The sequence below is a fragment of the Oryx dammah genome, unplaced genomic scaffold (genome assembly GCF_014754425.2).
Source record: "Oryx dammah isolate SB20612 unplaced genomic scaffold, SCBI_Odam_1.1 HiC_scaffold_14, whole genome shotgun sequence".
NCBI lineage: Eukaryota > Metazoa > Chordata > Mammalia > Artiodactyla > Bovidae > Oryx > Oryx dammah.
The window spans coordinates 20,546,660-20,566,367 of NW_024070198.1; the positions used below are offsets into that span (position 1 = coordinate 20,546,660).

Below are 19,708 nucleotides of genomic sequence, written 5' to 3' on the forward strand. Positions count from 1 at the left end.
TATATACTGGAGGACTAACCAAAGGAGAGGAAACAACTGTAAAATTTTTATTTGGCAGTGTAAAAGCAAAACTAACTATAGTTATTTATGTAAATTGCTTGCTACTTATGCCTAATTGCTATGAAGCACAATAACAATTATACATAACATTAAGTGCGTCAGATTAACGTTGCTAAAAGTTCTGATTATAACATCAACCTCTGTGTACATATGCTCAGTGTTCATTGATGCTCTTGTGGAATGATCTGCTAATGTACCACGCTCATCTGCTCACCATGCTAGAAAATTAGCGGGAGCACAGGCTTGCCACAAACTTCTCTCTCATATCCCCCCAAATCTTTTTTCAGTCCTTTTTATCCTAGAATTTTCTGTTGATTCTGATGATCCTCTCATTATTTTTGCAAAATCTTTTAATTTATTTTTATCGGGTACTTGCTGTGTTCAAGGTACTATATTAGGAGCTGGAGGGGATACAATGATAACTAAGACAGCCTCTACTTCAAGTTGCGTATGAGTGTGAAGTGTGAAGTCGCTCAGTCGTGTCCGACTCTTTGCGACCCCATGGACTGTAACCTACCAGGCTCCTCCCTCCATGGGATTCTCCAGGCAAGAGTACTGGAGTGGGTTGCCATTTCCTTCTCCAGGGGATCTTCCCTGACTCAGGGATCAAACCCAGGTCTCCAGCATTCCAGGCAGATGCTTTAACCTCTGAGCCACCAGGGAAGCTGAGTATAAGGGAATTAAAAAAAAAAACAAAAACCTTTATATGAGGCAGAAAAAAGCTGCTGTGAGTCTTCAAGAAACTGGTTGTGGGTTTTGAGTTAGATACTAATTTAAGAATAAGTAACATTTAAAAAATATTCAGTTCAGTTCAGTTCAGTTGCTCAGTTGTGTCTGACTCTTTGCCATTCCATGGACTGCAGCACGCCAGGCCTCCCTGTCCATCACCAACTCCCGGAGTCCACCCAAACCCATGTCCATCGAGTCAGTGATGCCATCCAACCATCTCATCCTCTGTCATCCTCTTCTCCTCCTGCCCTCAATCTTTCCCAGCATCAGGGTCTTTTCAAATGAGATAATTCTTTGCATCAGGTGGCCAAAGTACTGGAGTTTCAGCTTCAGCATCAGTCCTTCCAATGAATATTCAGGACTGATTTCCATTAGGATGGATTGGTTGGATCTCCTTGGTGTCCAAGGGACCCTCAAGAGCCTTCTCCAACACCACAGTTCAAAAGCATCAGTTCTTCGTTGCTCAGCTTTCTTTAAAGTCCAATTCTCACATCCATACATGACTACTGGAAAAACCATAGCTTTAACTAGATGGACCTTTGTTGGTAAAGTAATGTCTCTGCTTTTTAATAATCTGTCTAGGCTGGTCATAAGTTTCCTTCCAAGGAGCAAGTATCTTTTAATTTCATGGCTGCAGTCACCATCTGCCGTGATTCTGGAGCCCCTCTCAAAAATAAAGTCTGACACTGTTTCCACTGTTTCCCCATCTATTTGCCATGAAGTGATGGGACTGGATGCCATGATCTTAGTTTTCTGAATGTTGAGCTTTAAGCCAACTTTTTCACTCTCCTCTTTCACTTTCATTAAGAGGCTCTTTAGTTCTTCTTCGCTTTCTGTGAAGAAGGTGACGTAATCTGCATATCTGAGGTTATTGGTATTTCTCCTGGCAGTCTTGATTCCAGCTTGTGCCTCATCCAGCCCAGCATTTCTCATGATGTACTCTGCATATAAATTAAATAAGCAAGGTGAAAATATACAGCCTTGATGTACTCCTTTCCCAGTTTTGAACCAGTCTGTTGTTCCATGTCCAGTTCTTACTGTTGCTTTCTGACCTGCATACAGATTTCTCAAAAGGCAGGTCAGGTGGTCTGGTATTCCCATCTCTTGAAGAATTTTCCACAGTTTGTTGTGATCACACAGTCAAAGGCTTTGGCATAGTCACTAAAGCAGAATTAGATGTTTTTCTGGAATTCTTTTGTTTTTTTGATGATCCAACGGATTTTGGCAATTTGATCTCTGGTTCCTCTGCCTTTTCTAAATCCAGTTTGAATATCTGGAAGTTCATGGTTCACATACTGTTGAAGCCTGGCTTTTAGAATTTTGAGCATTACTTTACTAGTGTGTCAGATAAGTACAACTGTGCAATAGTTTGAGCATTCTTTGACATTGCCTTTCTTTGGGATTGGAATGAAAACTGACATTTTCCAGTCCTGTGGCCACTGTTGAGTTTTCCAAATTTGCTGGCATACTGAGTGCAGCACTTTCAAAACACCATCTTTTAGGATTCGAAATAGCTCAACTGGAATTCCATCACCTCCACTAGCTTTGTTTGTAGTGATGCTTCCTAAAGCCCACTTGACTTTGCGTTCCAGGATATCTGGCTCTAGGTGAGTGATCACACCATCGTAATTATCTGAGTCATGAAGATCTCTTTTGTGTAGTTCTTTTGTGTATTCTTGCCACTTCTTCTTACTATCTTCTGCTTCTGTTAGGTCCACACCATTTCTGTCCTTTATTGTGACCATCTTTGCATGAAAAGTTTTTTGCTATCTCTAATTTTCTTGAAGAGATCTCTAGTCTTTCCCATTCTGTTGTTTTCCTCTATTTCTTTGCATTGATCACTGAGGAAGTCTTTCTTATCTCTCCTTGCTATTCTTTTTTTACATATTAATTGAGATATAATTCATGCATTGTAAAGTTTACCCTCTTAAAGTGTACATATCAATGGGTTTCAGAATATTAAAAAGTCTGTACAACCCTCACCACAATCTATTTTAGAGCATTTTAATCACCTTAAAAAGAAATCCTTTATCCATTAGCAGCCATGTCCCATTCTTCCACCCCTTAGTCCTTGGCAACTACTAATCTACTTTCAGTTTCTATGGAATTGCTTGTTCTGGACATTTGCATAAAAAGAATCATATAATGTATGGCCTTTTGTGTCTGGCTTTCATTTAGAATGATATTTTCAAGGTTCATTCATGTAGCATTAGTACTCCATTCCTTTTTATGGCAAAATAATATTCCATTGTATGAACAGACCACAGTTTATTCATCCATGCATCACTTGATAGACATTTGGGTTGTTTTCACTTTTGGGCCATCATGAATAATGCTGCTATGAACACTCATGTATTACAAGCTTTTGTTGAACACACACTTTTAATTCTCTTGAGTACATGCCTAGGAGTGGAATTGCAGGGTCATATAGTCACTCTATGTTTAACCTTTTGAAGAATTGCCAGACTATTCTCCAAAGTAGTTACACTATTTTGTAATCCCACCAGCAATGTATGAAATTTAATTTCATACATTAAATGTATGTTTTAATTTGTCCACATCCTTGACAATACTTGTTATAGTTTTTTTAGTTTAGTGCGTGAGAATTCTTGTTGTGTTTTTTATTTGTATTTTTATAACTAACAACGTGGCTTCCCTGGTGGCTCAGTAGTAAAGAATCTGCCTGCAGTGCAAGAGCCACAGAAGATGCGGGTTCGACCCCTGGGTTGGGAAGATCCCCTGGAGGAGGGCATGGCACCCACTTCAGTATTCTTGCCTGGAGAACCCCATGAACAGATGATAGTTCATAAGGTCGTAAAGAGTCAGACACGACTGAAGTGCCTTAGGATGTGTGCAATGATGTTTGGCATCTTATCATGTAGTTAGTGGCCATTTGTACACCTTCTTTGGAGAGATTTTTATTCAGATCCTCTGTCCATTTTACTTTTCTTTCAATTAATTTTTATCAGAGTATACTTGCTTTACAATGTTGTATTAGTTTCCAGTGTATAGCAAAGTGAATCAGCTATGTGTATACATGTAACTCCTTTTTTGGATTTCCTTCCCATTTAGGTCACCACAGAGCACAGAGTAGAGTTCCTTGTGCCATACAGTAGGTCCTTTGCTCATTTTCAAATTGAGCTATTTGCCTTTACACTCTTTAGTTGAAGTGATCTTTATATGTTCTGGGTAGAGTCTAACTAGATATATGACTTGAAGACATTTTCTTCCATTCTATGGGGGTGTCTTTTGAAGCATAAAAAATTTTAATTTTGATTAAGTCTAATTTATCTATGTTTTCTTTGGTGACATGTGCTTTTGGTATATCTAAGAAACCATTGCCTGATTCCAGGTCATGAAAAATTAAAACTGTGTTTTCGTCTATGAGTTTCATTTTTGTAGTTTTAGCTCTCACACTTAGGTCTGTAATTCATTTTTAGTTAATTTTTATGTGGTATGAGGTAGAGATCCAACCTCATTCTTTTATATGTGGCTATCCAATTGTCCCAGCACTATTGGCTGACAATACTAAGAATAGGTAAGATTAATGGAACAGCATAATCAAAGGCATAGAGGCATGAATGCATGGATTTCCAAGAATAGCAACTGGTTAGGCCTGACTAGGGGATTCCTGGTGGCTCAGACAGTAAAGAATCTGCCTGCAATGCAGGAGACTTGGGTTTGATCCCTGGGTTGGGAAGATCCTCTGGAGGAGGGCATGGCAACCCACTCCGTGTATTCTTGCCTGGAGAATCCCATGGACAGAGGAGCATGGTGGGCTGCAGTCCACGGGTCACAAAGAGTCGGACAGAACTGAGCAACGAAGCACAGCAGAGGCCTGACTAGAGGACTAGACAAGTAGGCGTGTTTAACGGGAAATGAGGCTGGAAAGGGATGTAGGGTCAGATTATGGAGTGCCTGAAGTGGCCAGAGTTGGAGAACTACAAAAGATGCTTGAGTAGGATACATTGGAATCAGGCTTTTGGAAGACTGATCTAGCTCAGACTGTACCTGACAGGAACTGGATGAAAACTGTTAAGTAGAGAGGTTAATCACTAGAGCTCTGTAGTGGTTTAGGTCGGGGGCCACAACTCAGGCTGCAACAGTGAGTCACTGAGACAATGAGCAAGAAAAGAGGGAGCTTGTATGTGAAACATATTACAAAGGCAAGATACACTCGGGTTTTAATAACTGGTTGGATTCCGAGAATGGATTGAGAGAGACTGGGCGGGGGCGGGGAACAGTGAAGTCAGAAGTGGCTAGTTGGCAGGGAAGATGAGTTAACTTTTAAACATTCTGTCCTCCACTGTTTACTGGCCATTTCTATTTCTTTTGGGATTTATGTTGTTCATGTCCTTTTTTTTTTTTTTAATGTTGTTTGTTCTTTTAAATATGTAAGAGCTCTTCATGTGTCATATATTGTAAGCATTTCCCCCAATTTGTCATATGTCCTATACAAGTATTATCTCATCTGACCCTCTCAATAGCCTCTGAAGTTGCCACATCATAACCCCATCAGTTATAGTTGAGGTTAACTGAGCACAGACTAGTCTCTTTCCCAGGGTCACATAGTTAATAAGTAGCAGAGCTGAGACACAGACCCTCTGGCTCTAGAACTTCATCTTCAGGTTTTCTGCCTCATAATAAGGCAAATTTAGTAATAGTTTCCTAGAGAATCATCTGTATTTTAAATAAATTTTAAAGAAAATAGGATATATTTAAATCTTTTATAGTATTTTCTTTGCACACACCAACTTAATTGTATGTATTTGTGTTTCTCTTTTCTTGATGGCTCTAGCTAGAGATTTGCTGTCTTATTATCTTTCAAAGACAGCCCTATAAAACTACCGTTTTTCTGGCTTCTAATTCTTTAACTTTTGCTCTTATCTTTTTTATTATAGTTGCCTATTTTTCTTACATTCACTTTGCTGATTTCAAGAACACATAGCAAAATTTTTTTAACTCTTAAAAAAAAGTGCTTAGAGTTTTTCTCTTAATATAATAGCGACTTTTAACCAGCATGAGAATGGGGAGGCAGGCTAATTATAATCTCCAGGAGGACTTTTTCACAGATAATCTATTATTCTCTTGTCCCTTGCACCAACTGCCCATCCCACCCCAACCTATGAAGAATATACTGTTTTGAGAGTGCTTTCTAATAGCTGTGTGTTTCCCTCTGTAAGAAAAAACCTCAAGTTTCAACCCCTTTCTATGAGTCTTCATATGATATTCTCATTGTTAATATTTAAATTGAAGTTATTTGGAAGGTGTGCTTTTTCATATTAAATGGTAAAAATTAAAAAAATAAACATATTGCCATCACAATCTGAAGCATTCCCAGTAGAGAAGTCTAGCATTTGTTTGAAAACGTAGTTCTGGATCTCAAGATGGAAGTCAGGGTTGGAGGTAAAGATTTGGGAGATATTGCATATTCATGGTGGTAAGACCTTGCGCATGAATGAAGGATTCTCTCCTTTCCCCATCTCTCTAGATTGCTGTTCCTTCTGAGTTTCCTCAGATGATACTTCTTCCTGCTCCCACCCCTAAATGTGAGTTCCTTTGTTCTTTCATTCAACAAATATTTATTAAATGGTTACTATCCTTGGGCACTGTTCAAGGCATTGATAATATTTGGTGAACAAAACAGACCAAAAGAAAAAAACAAAGGGGAAAAAAAAACCCTTGCCTAATGAAGCTTACGATCTAGTGGAAGGAGAATATACAAATAAAGATGTAAAACATGGCATTTAGATGATGAAAAGTGCCCTGGAGAAAAATGGAGCAGAGAGAGCGGGTGGAAGAAGTTGCAATTTTTAAATAGATGATCCAGGAAAGCCTCAGGGAAAATGACACGTTTGATTAAAAGGCCAGTGCAAGTGAAGGAACAAGCTACATGGTTATATGGGAAAACCATTCCAGACAGAAAAGATAGCCCATGCAATAGCCCAGAGGCTGGAGAGTACCTGGTGTGCTGGAAGAACAAGAGGACCAGTCTGGCTGGAGCAGATTAAGTGAGGGGAGAGTAGCAGGAGATTAGACCAGAGGCATAACTGGGTACCAGATTGCATAGAATCTCATAAACCACAATAAGAATTTGGCTATCGTTCTATGTGAGATTTAAGAATTAAAATAAAACACTAGAGGATTTTGAGCAGAGTGGCAAAAATTTGATTTATATTTTAAATGGATCACTTTTTAAAGGGATCAATCATTTTGAGCATAGATTATGGGAAGAATAAGGGTAGAACCAAGGGGTTCAGTTAGCAGGCTATAACAACAGTCCCGGCAAGTGATAATGACAGCTTGGTCCAGGGTGACAGCAGTGAAGGTGCTGGGAACTGGTTAGAGTCTGGATGTACTTTGAACTGGAGCTGGCAGGAGCTGATGACAGACTGAACACAGGGTGTGAGAGAAAGGAAGGAGTTAAGGATGACACCCAGCAGCTGGAAGAAAGAACTGTCCTTTCGTTAGATGAGGAAGACAATGGGAGGAACAGGTTTTGAAATGGTGACGGCAAAGATCAAAACTGTTTGGACATGTTAAGTTTGAGCTGCCTATTAAAGCCTGAAGTGATGTCAAGAATATAGTTGGGGGAATTCCTGTGGTCCAGTGGTTAGCTCTCTGAGTTTCCACTGCAGGGGTCCCAGGTCCAGTCCCTGGTCAGGGAAGTGAGGTCCTGTAAGCCATGCAGCATGGCCAAAACATAAATAAATAAATAAATAATGCCTCAAACCCTAGTTCCTTTATATATATATTGCTTCCCTGGTGGCTCAGTTGGTAAAGAATCTGCCTGCCACGTGGGAGACCCAGGTTCGATCCCTGGATCGGCTAAAGAAGAAAATGGCAACCCACTCCAGGTTTCTTGCCTGGAGAAGTCCATGGACAGAGGAGCCTGTTAGGTTGTAGTCCATGAGGTCACAAAGAGTCAGACACAACTGAGTTTTATATGTATTATTTTATATGTATTATATGTATTTATGCAAGTCTGGAGTTTAACAAAAGGTCTGAGAAGAGCTGAGAGGGTCCAGAAAGACACAAACCCTTTGACACCAGCCTGGGTCATGTCATCCATCAGCAACTGTATATAAAGGGAATGGGAAGCTTACACCCCCATGGAGTAGTAGTGTGCTGCTTGAACCGAATTCCGTAGAGCTGTCTCCATCTTCCACTGTCTGTTAGCATCTTTCCTTTCATCATATTGCTGTCCCTAGGTGGCACACATATACACTTAAGTTCCTTCCTCTTTGGCTCTCCTCACATTACACACTCACTATGCCTTCTATAATCCATATTCTGTCACTCCCTAAAAGGACATATAAGACTGCAAACTTAATCAATAAATGGGTGGGTTCTGACTGATACACCCACCAGCCCTTTTCATCTCTCCTCTTCCTCAGGGCTTCCCTATTCCCTGACACAACAATATTGGCATTAGGCCAGTTGAAAATACCACAATGATCTCTAAGTGTTCCAATAAAAACAAGAATCACTCACTTTAAATCAAAAGCTATAAATTATTAAGTTTAGTGAGGAAGTTAGGCTTCTTTCCCAAACATTGTGAATGCAAAGAAAAGGTTCTTAAGGAAATTTAAAGTGCTGCTCCAGCGAACACAAGAATGATAAGTGAGGGGCTTCCTCAGTGGCTCAGTGGTGAAGAATCTGCCTGCCAATCAATGCAGGAGACACAGGTTCGATCACTGACCCAGGAAGACCCCACATGCCATGTAGCAACTAAACCTGTGCGCCACAACTACTGAGCCTGTGCTCTAGAACCTGGAAGCCACAACTATTGAGCTCATGTGTTGCAACTACTGAAGTCCACACGCACCTTAGAGACTGTGCTCCACAGCAGGAGAAGCCACAGCAATGAGAAGCCTGCGCCCAGCAACAAGAGAATGGGCCCCGCTCTCTGCAACTAGAGAAAAGCCTGCACAGCAGTGAGGACCCAACACAGCCAAAAAAAAGAAAAAAAAAGAGTGATAAATTAAACAGTCTATATGGAGACAGTATTAGTATTAGTGGTCTGGATAGAAGACCAAACCAGCCACAACATTCCTTTAAGCCAAAGCCTAACCCGAAGCAAGGACCTAACTCTTTTTCTGAAAAGCCTGAGAGAGGTGCTGCTACTGCTAAGTCACTTCAGTCGTGTCCGACTCTGTGCAACCCCATAGATGGCAGCCCACGAGGCTCCCCTGTCCCTGGGATTCTCCAGGCAAGAACACTGGAGTGGGTTGCCATTTCCTTCTCCAATGCGTGAAAGTGAAAAGTGAAAGTGAAGTCACTCAGTCGTGTTCAGCTCTTAGCAATCCCATGGACTACAGCCCACCAGGCTCCTCCATCCATGGGATTTTCCAGGCAAGAGTACTGGAGTGGGGTGCCATCGCCTTCTCCAAAAGAGGTGAGGAAGATGCAAAAGAGAAGTTTGAAACTATCAGAGATTGGTTCATGAGGCTTACGGAAAAGAAGCCATCTCCATAATATAAAAATGCAAGGGCAGACAGCAAATGTTGATGTAAATCTGCAGCAAATTACCCAGATTCCAGATCTAGTCAAAATAATTAATGAAGGAGGCTAAATTAAACAACAGATTTTCAGTGCAGATGAAACAGCCTTCTACTGAAAGAAGATGCCATCTAGGACTTTCATAGCTAGAGAGGAAAAGTCAATGTCCAGTTTCAGAACTTCAAAAGACAGGTTGACTCTTGTTAGGGACTAAGGCAGCTCGTGATATAGACTGAAGTCAATGTTCATTTACCCTTTTGAAAATTCCAGGGCCCTTGAGAATTATGCTAATTCTGCTCTATAAATGGAATAACAAAGCCTGGATTACAGCACATCTGTTTACAACATGGTTTACTGAATATTTTAAGCCCAATGTTGAGAACTACTGCTCAGAAAAAAAAGATTCAGTTCAAAATATGACTGCTCACCGACAATATACCTGAGAACTCTGATGGAGATGTACAGTGAGATTAATGCTATTTTTCATGCCTGCTAACACAACATTCATTCTGCAGCCCATGAATCAAGGAATAATTTTGACTTTTTAGTCTTATTATTTAAGAAATACATTTTATAAGGCTATAACTGCCATGAATGAGTCCTCTATACAAAGTTAATTGAGAACCTTCTGAAAAGGCTGCACCGTTCTAGATAACTAAGAACATTCAGGATTCACGGGAAAATGTCAAAACATCAAGTTTAACAGGGGTTTGGAATAAGTTGATTTCAGTCCTCATGGATGACTTTGTGAAGTTCAAGATTTCAGTGGAGGAAATAACTGCAGGTGGAAAGAGAACTAGAATTAGAAGCAGAGTCTGAAGATGTGACTGAATTGTTGCAATTTCATGATAAAACTTGAATGGATGAGAAGTTGCTTCTTAGGGATGAGCAAAGAAAATGGTTTCTTGAGATGAACTCTACCCATGGTGAAGAGGCCATAAAGATTGTCGAAATGACAACAAAGGACTTAGAATATTACATAAACTTAGTTGATAAAGCAGTGGCACTATTTGAGAGACTGACTCCAATTTTGAAAGAAGTTCTACTCTAAAATGCTATCAAACAGCACTGCATACTACAGAGGAATCATTCATGAAAGGAAGACCGAATTGATATGGAGAAATTTACTGTCTTATTTTAAGAAATTGCCATAACTACTCCAGCCTTCAGCAACCACCACCCCAGTCAGTCAGCAGACATCAACATCAATGCAAGACCCTCTACCAGCAAAAAGATTTTGACTCAGGAAGCCTCAGGTGATGGTTAGCACTTTTTAACAATAAGCTATTTTTTTTCTTTAGAACTTTCCTGCTGGGCCAGTGGTTAAGAATCCACCTGCAGGGGACTTGTGTTCAGTCTCTGCTCTGGAAGATTGCACATGCCATGGGGCAACTAAACCTGTTCACCATAACTACTAAGTCAGCAGCGCTTTAGAGCCTGTGCTCTGCAACAAGAGAAGCGGTGGCAACGAGAAGGCCACAGTGAAGAGTGTCCCCTCCCCCCACAACTAGGGAAAGTCTGCATGCAGCAATGATGACCCAGCACAGCCGAAAATAAACAAATAAATGCCAAGGCTGTAAAATCCATGAAAAAATAAAGTATTTTAAAATTAGGGTACATACATTGTATTTTTTTTAAGACAATGCTATTGTATACTTAATAGATAACAGTATAGTGTGGACATAGCTTTTATATGTACTGGGAAACCAAAAAATTCATGTGATTGGCTTTATTGCAATATTTGCTTTATTGCAGTGGTCTGAAACCAAACCAGGAATGTCGCTGAGGTATGCCTATATATTTGCTGAAGTAATTCTTAAAACTCTTGGCATCAGAAATGAATCGGTGTATCTCTATTACGCTCTGTGGTTTTTCTCTCTTCTAGGTCAGTGAACAATTTCCTGATGACTGGTCCAAAGGTAAGAAAAAAATTCCTTTGATTTATTTGGACTTCACTTAGCTTCTTGACTGAAGACTATACATGTCAATTTCTTGTCATTATATCCTCATCTTTTATTATACTGTGTATCTTTTAGGCAGAAAAACTGTGGCACAGAAAGGGATACACCCCAAATCACACAGCAAACTAATGTCAGAGCCAGGACAAGAACTCAGGAATATTGACTCTGAATTTATGGCCAGAATAAAAGTTTTCTTTCATAGTGTCAGGCTATAGTTAGCCATATAGTTAACACAGGGCGGGCAAGCTGTTCTCCATCTTTAAAATGCTGGCATTCTACTACGTGATGTCTAAGAATATTTCCAGCTACAAAATGTTCTCTTCATAGGATGAAAACAGTTGAAAATTCATGAATCGTGTAATTGAGTCTCATTTTGAAGTGACAGAGTACAGTGAATAGCGTGAGATCTAGAGTCTAATGAAACACCAGTTTCATTCCTACTTCCACCATTTGCTAGTGGTGGGACCTTGAGCAAATTGTTTTACATCACCTCTCTGAGCCTTAAGTTGCTATTCTATAAAGTGAAAGTGAAGTTGCTCAGTCGTGTCCGACTCTTTGCGACCCTGTGGACTGTAGCCCGCCAGGCTCCTCCGTCCATGGGATTCTCCAGGCAAGAATACTGGAGTGGGTTGCCATTTCCTTCTCCAGGGGATCTTCCCGACCCAGGGATCGAACCCAGGTCTCCTGCATTGCAGGCAGACGCTTTAACCTCTGAGCCACCAGGGGGTACCAATTTCACAAGGTTATTTGTGATGTTACATGAGACAGCATATTGAAAGTGCTTACTCTGTCATTAATTTGGAGGAGTGGGAAAGTGGGCAGGAAAAGACGTGCTTGGCCACTTTAAGGCAAATGCCTACCAAGTTCAGCTGCGATGACTCTGAAGTTTGACCCCTGTGTCCCTGCAGGCTTACCTGATCTACTCCAGCAGCGTGGCAGCTGGTGCCCAGAGTGGAATTGAAGAATGCAAATACCAGTTTGCTTGGGACCGCTGGAATTGCCCTGAGAGAGCCCTGCAGCTGTCCAGCCATGGTGGCCTTCGCAGTGGTAAGGAAAGCTTCAGCCACAGGTCCCTGGACCCCTTGGCCACAGGTCAGAGCCCCACTCTCCAGGGACAGAACCAAGCCTCCTCTTTCCCTTTGTTGGTCTCTGGTCTCAGGTCATCTCCCTGTCTAGTATCTTCTCTGTTTTTTGCTCCAGCTCCCCTTTTTCTTTACTGACACCCTCTCTACTCAACAAATGGCCCTTGCCTCATCCCCAATCCTATACCATCTGCAGCCTCCTAGCTTCCTCAAAATATAAATAGGTAGGTAAGTAGAGGTTGTATATTTTCATGCCTCTTAGCCTCTTCCTTTAGCAGGCTCAGTAGAGAGGTACAGGGCAAGTGGGAATTGACTTGGAGACCAGATTCCCATACAGAAGATTAAAAAGTAGCCATGCCAGGAAATGATTGAGGACTAGCTAGCGCCTCCCAGAAGCCTCTCAGACTTCCATGTTCTAAGAGAAAGTGGGGATGGGTTCTTTACACCCTGACCTTCAGATTCTTCCCCATTTTTCTTGGTTTCTTTCCCACCTAAATGCCACCCATATCAACAATACTCTAACCACTCAGTCATAAAATGTATAACCTGAAAAGATGGGAAGAGAGAAGAGATGAGCTGAGACCAGGACTAGAGCAGATCCTGGAAGAGAGTAAGGTACATTATAAAGGTGGCAAGATATTTGGTTGGCCAAACAGTTTGTTGGGGTTTTCCATAAGACCCTGTGGAAAAGCCTGAACTAACTTTTTGGCCAACCCAACAGAACAGAGCAGAGTGAGGAGGGTATAATGATGGTATTAAAGGTATGTCTTTGGGCTGTAACTCCTCCCTCTAACTCAATTTTTGGTTCCTATCAGCTAATCGGGAGACAGCATTTGTACATGCCATCAGTTCTGCTGGGGTCATGTACACTCTGACTAGAAACTGCAGCCTTGGGGATTTTGACAACTGTGGCTGTGACGACTCACGCAACGGGCAACTGGGTAAGTAGTGATCTTGGGGGTGGTTAGGGCAGCCCAGTGAAGTTCACGCAGGCAATGAAAAGCTTGGCAGATACTTGGTGGAGTGAAGAAGGGTGATAGTCTTCTAAATCTGAGGAAAATCAAGGTAGGACCCCTTTGAGCGTAAGCGCTACAGTGACAAACAAGGCTATAGGTAGCTGGGAGCCCTTCTCTCACTGGGTGGTTCCCTTAATTTAAATACAATAACAATAAAAGAACAATCCTTTCAGATTCTAACCTATTACTGTCTCAACCATGGGAGGGGGGCCCTTCCACAATGCCTAATGAAGGAAAGCTACAAGGCTCAAAATAGCCTGGAGTTAAAACTCCCCTCCAGGACCTCCCCACTGTTCTATACAGAATAAAGCACTTTCTTCCCGGAAGAAAGGAATGGACATTAAGATTGATTACGTTCAGCTCCCAGCCGATCCCAGTCTCTGGCTGGTCTCAGGAACTCCTTGCCCCAGTTGTTGAAAGCTAACTAGTCAAAAATAATCATGACAAAAAACAGACCCCCTCAAAACAATGTATCTCTGCATACATATGTTTTCTATATATACCTACTTTCTTCTTGACTTAGCACTACTGCTAAGTCACTTCAGTCATGTCGGACTCTGTGCAACCCCAGAGACGGCAGGCCACCAGCCTCCCCCGTCCCTGGGATTCTCCAGGCAAGAACACTGGAGTGGGTTGCCATTTCCTACTCCAATGCAGGCAAGTGAAAAGTGAAAGTGAAGTCGCTCAGTAGTGTCCGACTCTTAGTGACCCCATGGACTGCAGCCCAACAGGCTCCTCCGTCCATGGGATTTTCCAGGCAAGAGTACTGGCATGGGGTGCCACTTAGCACAGCAGCCCACTAATCTGACTGCTGCCCCTTCTCGCCTCATTAAAGGTGATCTGTTCCTGTAAAGTGCCAGTCTTGTGTTTTTTTTTTCTCGAACCTCACCTTCTCTAACTCCCTTACCTTACACCCACCCCTATCTCATTTCCCCTGTTTACCTCCACTGTCCTCTGCAAGCCTCTGCCCTCCACCTCAACTGCCAACTGCTGTTCCATATTACCTCAATCGGCCTCTCTCCCCGTTAGTGTCTGCACTTTCCTCACCTTTTCCACACCATTTTGTGCCTTCCGGACGTCAATCTCTGGCAGAGCACGTGTACACTCTGCTCAAAGGCCAGGAACATAGCCCGGGGAGCAGGCACCTGCCTCCCCTGGTAGTTACTTACGTCATGGAGTCCTGAGCAGGGGATGGGCTAAAGCTAGGAGTACAAAGGTGTCAAAAATAAATCTGGGGTGAAACTAATCTGGAGCGGGTGCACTCGCTCCACCTGAATCCTTCCTCAATCCCCCTAACCCACTTAGAACCAGCAGCCCAGGAAGCTCCCTGCGGCCTGCTCAACGGCCTTTCTTCCCACCACGTTTTCCAGGGGGCCAAGGCTGGCTGTGGGGAGGCTGCAGCGACAACGTGGGCTTTGGAGAGGCAATATCCAAGCAGTTCGTCGATGCTCTGGAGACAGGACAGGATGCTCGGGCAGCTATGAACCTGCACAACAACGAGGCCGGCCGCAAGGTGAGTCCTGCAGCCCCTGGAATCAGGCACCTGGCTCCATCCACTACCAGGCCTAGGTGCGGACAGCCCGTCAAGTCTTTATCTGACTGGGCAAACGTGGTACCAAGCCGGCTGGCCAGGCAGACTTGCAGGAAGCCTCGCAACTCGCCAGACGGCGAGACTCCGCAGGGGCGCAATCCCTGGCCGGCTCACTCCTAGCTCTCTCCCCAGGCGGTGAAGGGCACCATGAAACGCACGTGTAAGTGCCACGGGGTGTCTGGCAGCTGCACCACGCAGACCTGCTGGCTGCAGCTGCCGGAGTTCCGAGAGGTGGGCGCACACCTGAAAGAGAAGTACCACGCAGCTCTCAAGGTGGACCTGCTGCAGGGGGCCGGCAACAGCGCGGCGGGCCGCGGCGCCATCGCCGACACCTTTCGCTCCATCTCCACGCGGGAGCTGGTGCACCTGGAGGACTCCCCGGACTACTGCCTGGAGAACAAGACGCTAGGGCTGCTGGGCACCGAAGGCAGAGAGTGCCTGCGGCGCGGCCGGGCCCTAGGCCGCTGGGAGCGCCGCAGCTGCCGTCGACTCTGCGGGGACTGCGGGCTGGCGGTAGAGGAGCGCCGCGCCGAGACCGTGTCCAGTTGCAACTGCAAGTTTCACTGGTGCTGCGCGGTCCGCTGCGAGCAGTGCCGCCGGCGAGTCACCAAGTACTTCTGCAGCCGCGCGGACCCGCCACGGGGGGGCGCGGCGCACGAACCCGGGAGAAAACCCTAAGCGACTCCTCTCCCCTCTTGTTTCCCCGTTGGTCCTTGGCTTTTTTTAGAGACCCCAGTAGTGAGGAATCTAGGGAGTAGGGACCCCACACTACCAAGGCCAGGGATCCCCAGGGGGAGAGCTGCTGCATTCTCTCCGGAGCTCGCCACTTTCCAACCTGTTTCCACAGTTTCTCTGCTGTCGGCATCGTCCGCCCCCGACACTGAGGCCTGACAGCGCTCTGTTCTGAGACTCTGAGCTATTGATCTTCCCAGGACTTCGAAGAGAATGGGCGTTCCTTCTCCCGGTCCTGCCTGCCCTAATGCCTGACCTAGCCTATGGAACTTAGGAACTGGAAGAACCCTCCTGAGTTATGCAGGGCCCAGAGAAAGTATGGCTTTTTCTTACCCATCTCCCCTCCTCTACCCCTACTCCCCTATTTCCTGCTGTCAGCTCTCTGCCACAGCCACACCTTCCTTCGGCAGAGGCCCTCCTGTGCTTCTGATTCCCTAACTGCTGGCATAGACTCCCCAAGAATCTCTACTTTCCCTCCCCTTATCCCTCCTTCTTTCTCTGAAAGAGATACTGAGGAAACTGACCCAAGAAAAAGCATGTCTTTAGGGGTTGGTTCTTAGAGGCGGAAGTTGAAGATGGAGGAAGTGAGAAGCTTGAGGGCTGATTTGATGAAAACCAAGGCTGCCACTCACCCCTGTCGTGTCTCTAATGGACTTTGCCAGTGGGGCAATGACCTTCTTGGACAATCATTCAAGGTGCCCCAGACACATACCCACAACATCCAGGAAAGAGGTAAGGGGAGAGTGCCAGTTATTTCCCAGTCTTTCAAATAAGCTTCTCTGTGCTCCTAACCTACATTCTCCTAGCAACCAACTTTACCTCTACTCTTCCCCAAAGGATCTTATTCCCCTGAGCCAAGACTGAGATAAATAAAGCTAATTTCCCTTCAGACCCTGGTTTGCACCTCTGAAGACACGTCATGAGGAATGAGAAGCTGTGATCCCTCCTTTTCACTAACCTGATTCTCAAACAGGCAGGATTCAGGAACTGGATACTTTCCTTCAATATGTAAACTTCCTGCAATGAAACTGTTAATAGGAAGTTCAGTACCTTGAACCTTAATTTATTTCAGTCACTGTGACATCTGTCTTTTTTTTCCAGGTATTGAACTTACTCTTGGGGCTATGGGGAAGGGTGCATGGAAGATGTAACCTCTAGGCCCTCTCCTCCCTCCCACCTTGCCTGGATACTATCCTTCTGTGTGCCTCACTTCCCTGATGGCCTAAGTAGTTATCCTGGCCTGACTGAGGTTCATCTGCCAAGTATTAGGAAATCATGCCCATAAATCTTCCCCAGATACATTCACTCAGTGGCTAAGACCTTGCTACCTGTGGTGCTTCTCATTCTTTTCTCAGAAGGAAGCAGTACAGCAGGGACTTGCTGATGGAATGGGGCTCGGGAAGGGAAGAACTAACTCCTGAAAGACCCTCTACAGCCCAAGGAGCCTCCCAGTCATCTCCTTCCCCTAGGCTGGTCCTGGATCTGGGTGCCAGGCAACCGTCTGGAGCAGAATGGGTCAAATGCTAGAAGACTTCACCTCATCTCTTGTAGAGGAGAGCACAGAGGAAGAGTAGCTCCAAGTGGGTAAAATGGGAGGAGGCTCTAAGGGTCGATCAGTGAGAACAGAATGGCTCCCATGCTCCAAACTGAGACAACAGCAAGGGCAGACCTCAAATCCCTGGCCTCATCCCTACACGTCTTCTGGTCCCACTAACACCTGCTGAGGAGAGAGGCTCACCTTCCCTCCGTACAGGGTACATGCTGCCCTTCAGGGTGCTGGAGTGCTTCACTTCCCGTTCTATCAGCAAAGGCCTTTTGCTCCTTTCCTCAGCTTTGATCTGGGCCTCATGGATCTCCCAACTAGCCCTTTGTCCCTAATCAAGCAGTAGCATGCACTAACTTGGTTGTCCCACTTGGCAGAATTGCCTGACAGTGTTCAGTAAGAAAATCTGGCAAGGCAGCTAGAAAATATAAAAGTAAAATCTTATAAAGGAAAGTGACATTCCCCAGGAGGTCTCTCAGCATACTAGTAGGAGAACTATCGTGCTTCATGTGTGACAACTCCAGGTAGGTATTTGAAACATGTCATGCTGCCAGAAAGTTCTTTCACAGGTTATGGTTTTACATTCCCAAATGGCTATGATTGACACCACATTCATTTGTGTCTATAAAGAAAACAATACTGAGCTATCTTAGATCTGGATTGCTTTCCCCCTGCCCCTTACATTATCCATTGATTCATTTATTCATTCAACAAACACCACAGTAGAAATACAGTGGTGAACAACATACTGACCTCCTGCGTTCATGGAGTTTAAGTTCTCTCTTATAATCAATCACCAGTACTGTGTTCCCCTTTATAAATGTGGACAACCAGACTGGCTGCTTGGGAAGACAACTTCAAGGTCAGCGAGTGAAAAATCTTTTGTTTTACAGATTTAAACTGATGCTGAGAAAGATGTCTGGCTTGTTCCACCAACTAGTAAGGTACCATGGGGTGAGTTCTGGAACCCAGGCCCCTCCCCTCCTCTTGTGTGCTCCTTAGGAGTCCATCTGTCTCAGCCAGGGGACAGAAGTGGAGGGAGGTCCTGAGAAGTGACAAGGATGCTGGGTGGAGGGGACAGAACACTGTCTCCTTCCCGTCCCTGGCCTGTGAGCCTACACACAGGCAGGGCTTGCTTTCCTTGAAAAGAATCTTAGCCTCAACTGGCCTTAGCAGCAGGTTAGGGCCAAGACAGAGACAGGGTCGCGCTCAGCGCTGGCGGTGCTGGGGGTGGTGGGAGGGAAGGGCAGGCCAGGGCACTCGCCTATTGTGGGTCTGGATTGGATGCTTCCACTCATTCATTTCCTTTTAATTAACCCGCATTCCTGGAGGAGAAATATTTATGTTGGCTCCCATAGAGGCAATCTGCAGACTGGAAAGAAGGGGGAAGAAAGCGGCCTTAGCAAAACAATATCTCTAAAGAGCTCAAGAAGAGAAAATAAGAGAACAAAATGCCATTAAAATAGCCTTCTACCCCCACCGGAGTCAATGAAAACTTCATTTCACATGCTAATCCCCCACTCCGCCCCCTTCCCTTCTCACAACACCTTTCCGAAAGTGTTTGGGAAAAGTCTTCGCAGTCAGTACACAGCTCCCCGCAGCTCAGACTTCTCCTTGTGTTAGTTCAGGGCCCCAAGTGGGGCTCTCGCTCCAGCAGCGGCTTTTTTCTCCCCCCCTTTAATTTAAACAAAGACTTCGGAGTTCATCAACCTCCCACTGAAATTCACAGCTGCTGAACAAACTAATCCCTTCTCCCGGCCTTTCTTCCCTTCAATGGGCTCTTGGCTTCAAAGACACTTTGGGAAAGGACTTTGCTGGGGCTCACACTGCTTCATCAATAGAAGTTAGTGCAAGTATTATCTGAAGAGCAAGTGGCTTTACAAACAAATACTGCCTAACAATCCCTTCCTCCCAAACACACACATCTAGCCTGCAGACATGATGGGATCTACAACAGGATTAGAGATCGTACCCCTGGCTTCACACCCGGTCCCTTTGTGTAGCTGAGCTCAGCCCTGAAGTGGTGTGGGGAAAACCCTGGAGCTGAATGTCAGGCACAGATGGAGACACACACACACACACAGAGTGATGTGGGGAAAACCCTGGAGCTGAATGTCAGGCATGGATGGAGACACACACACACACAGAATGATGTGGGGAAAACCCTGGAGCTGAATGTCAGGCATGGATGGAGACACACACACACACACACACACAGAGTGATGTGGGGAAAACCCTGGAGCTGAATGTCAGGCACAGATGGAGACACGTGCACGCACACACCACACACACACACACTCCTCTGAGTGGCTATAAATGCTGCAAGGAGAGAGCTTAATTCAGTGCCACCTCCTTTCTTCAACTCTCCTGACTTCCTATCTCTCCCCTAGACTCTCCCTTGCCTTACTGAGGTACAGGGAGCAAGAACAAAGGACTGGGAAGACAGGTAAGAGCAAACTAGGACCCAGAGAAGATAATAATTGGGAGATGAC

The 19,708-nt window shown here is 44.5% G+C and overlaps 1 protein-coding gene across 1 annotated transcript; it reads left to right on the plus strand.

Moving 5' to 3' along the window:
- The first annotated feature begins 10,366 nt into the window (after positions 1 to 10,366).
- WNT8B (Wnt family member 8B) lies at positions 10,367 to 15,619 on the plus strand. Its single transcript, XM_040255143.1, has 6 exons — positions 10,367 to 10,385; positions 11,176 to 11,210; positions 12,161 to 12,299; positions 13,150 to 13,275; positions 14,721 to 14,863; positions 15,074 to 15,619. Exons 2-6 carry the CDS (start codon positions 11,196 to 11,198, stop codon positions 15,617 to 15,619), a joined length of 969 nt encoding a protein of 322 aa, XP_040111077.1. The 5' UTR covers positions 10,367 to 10,385; positions 11,176 to 11,195.
- Positions 15,620 to 19,708: the final 4,089 nt, after the last annotated feature.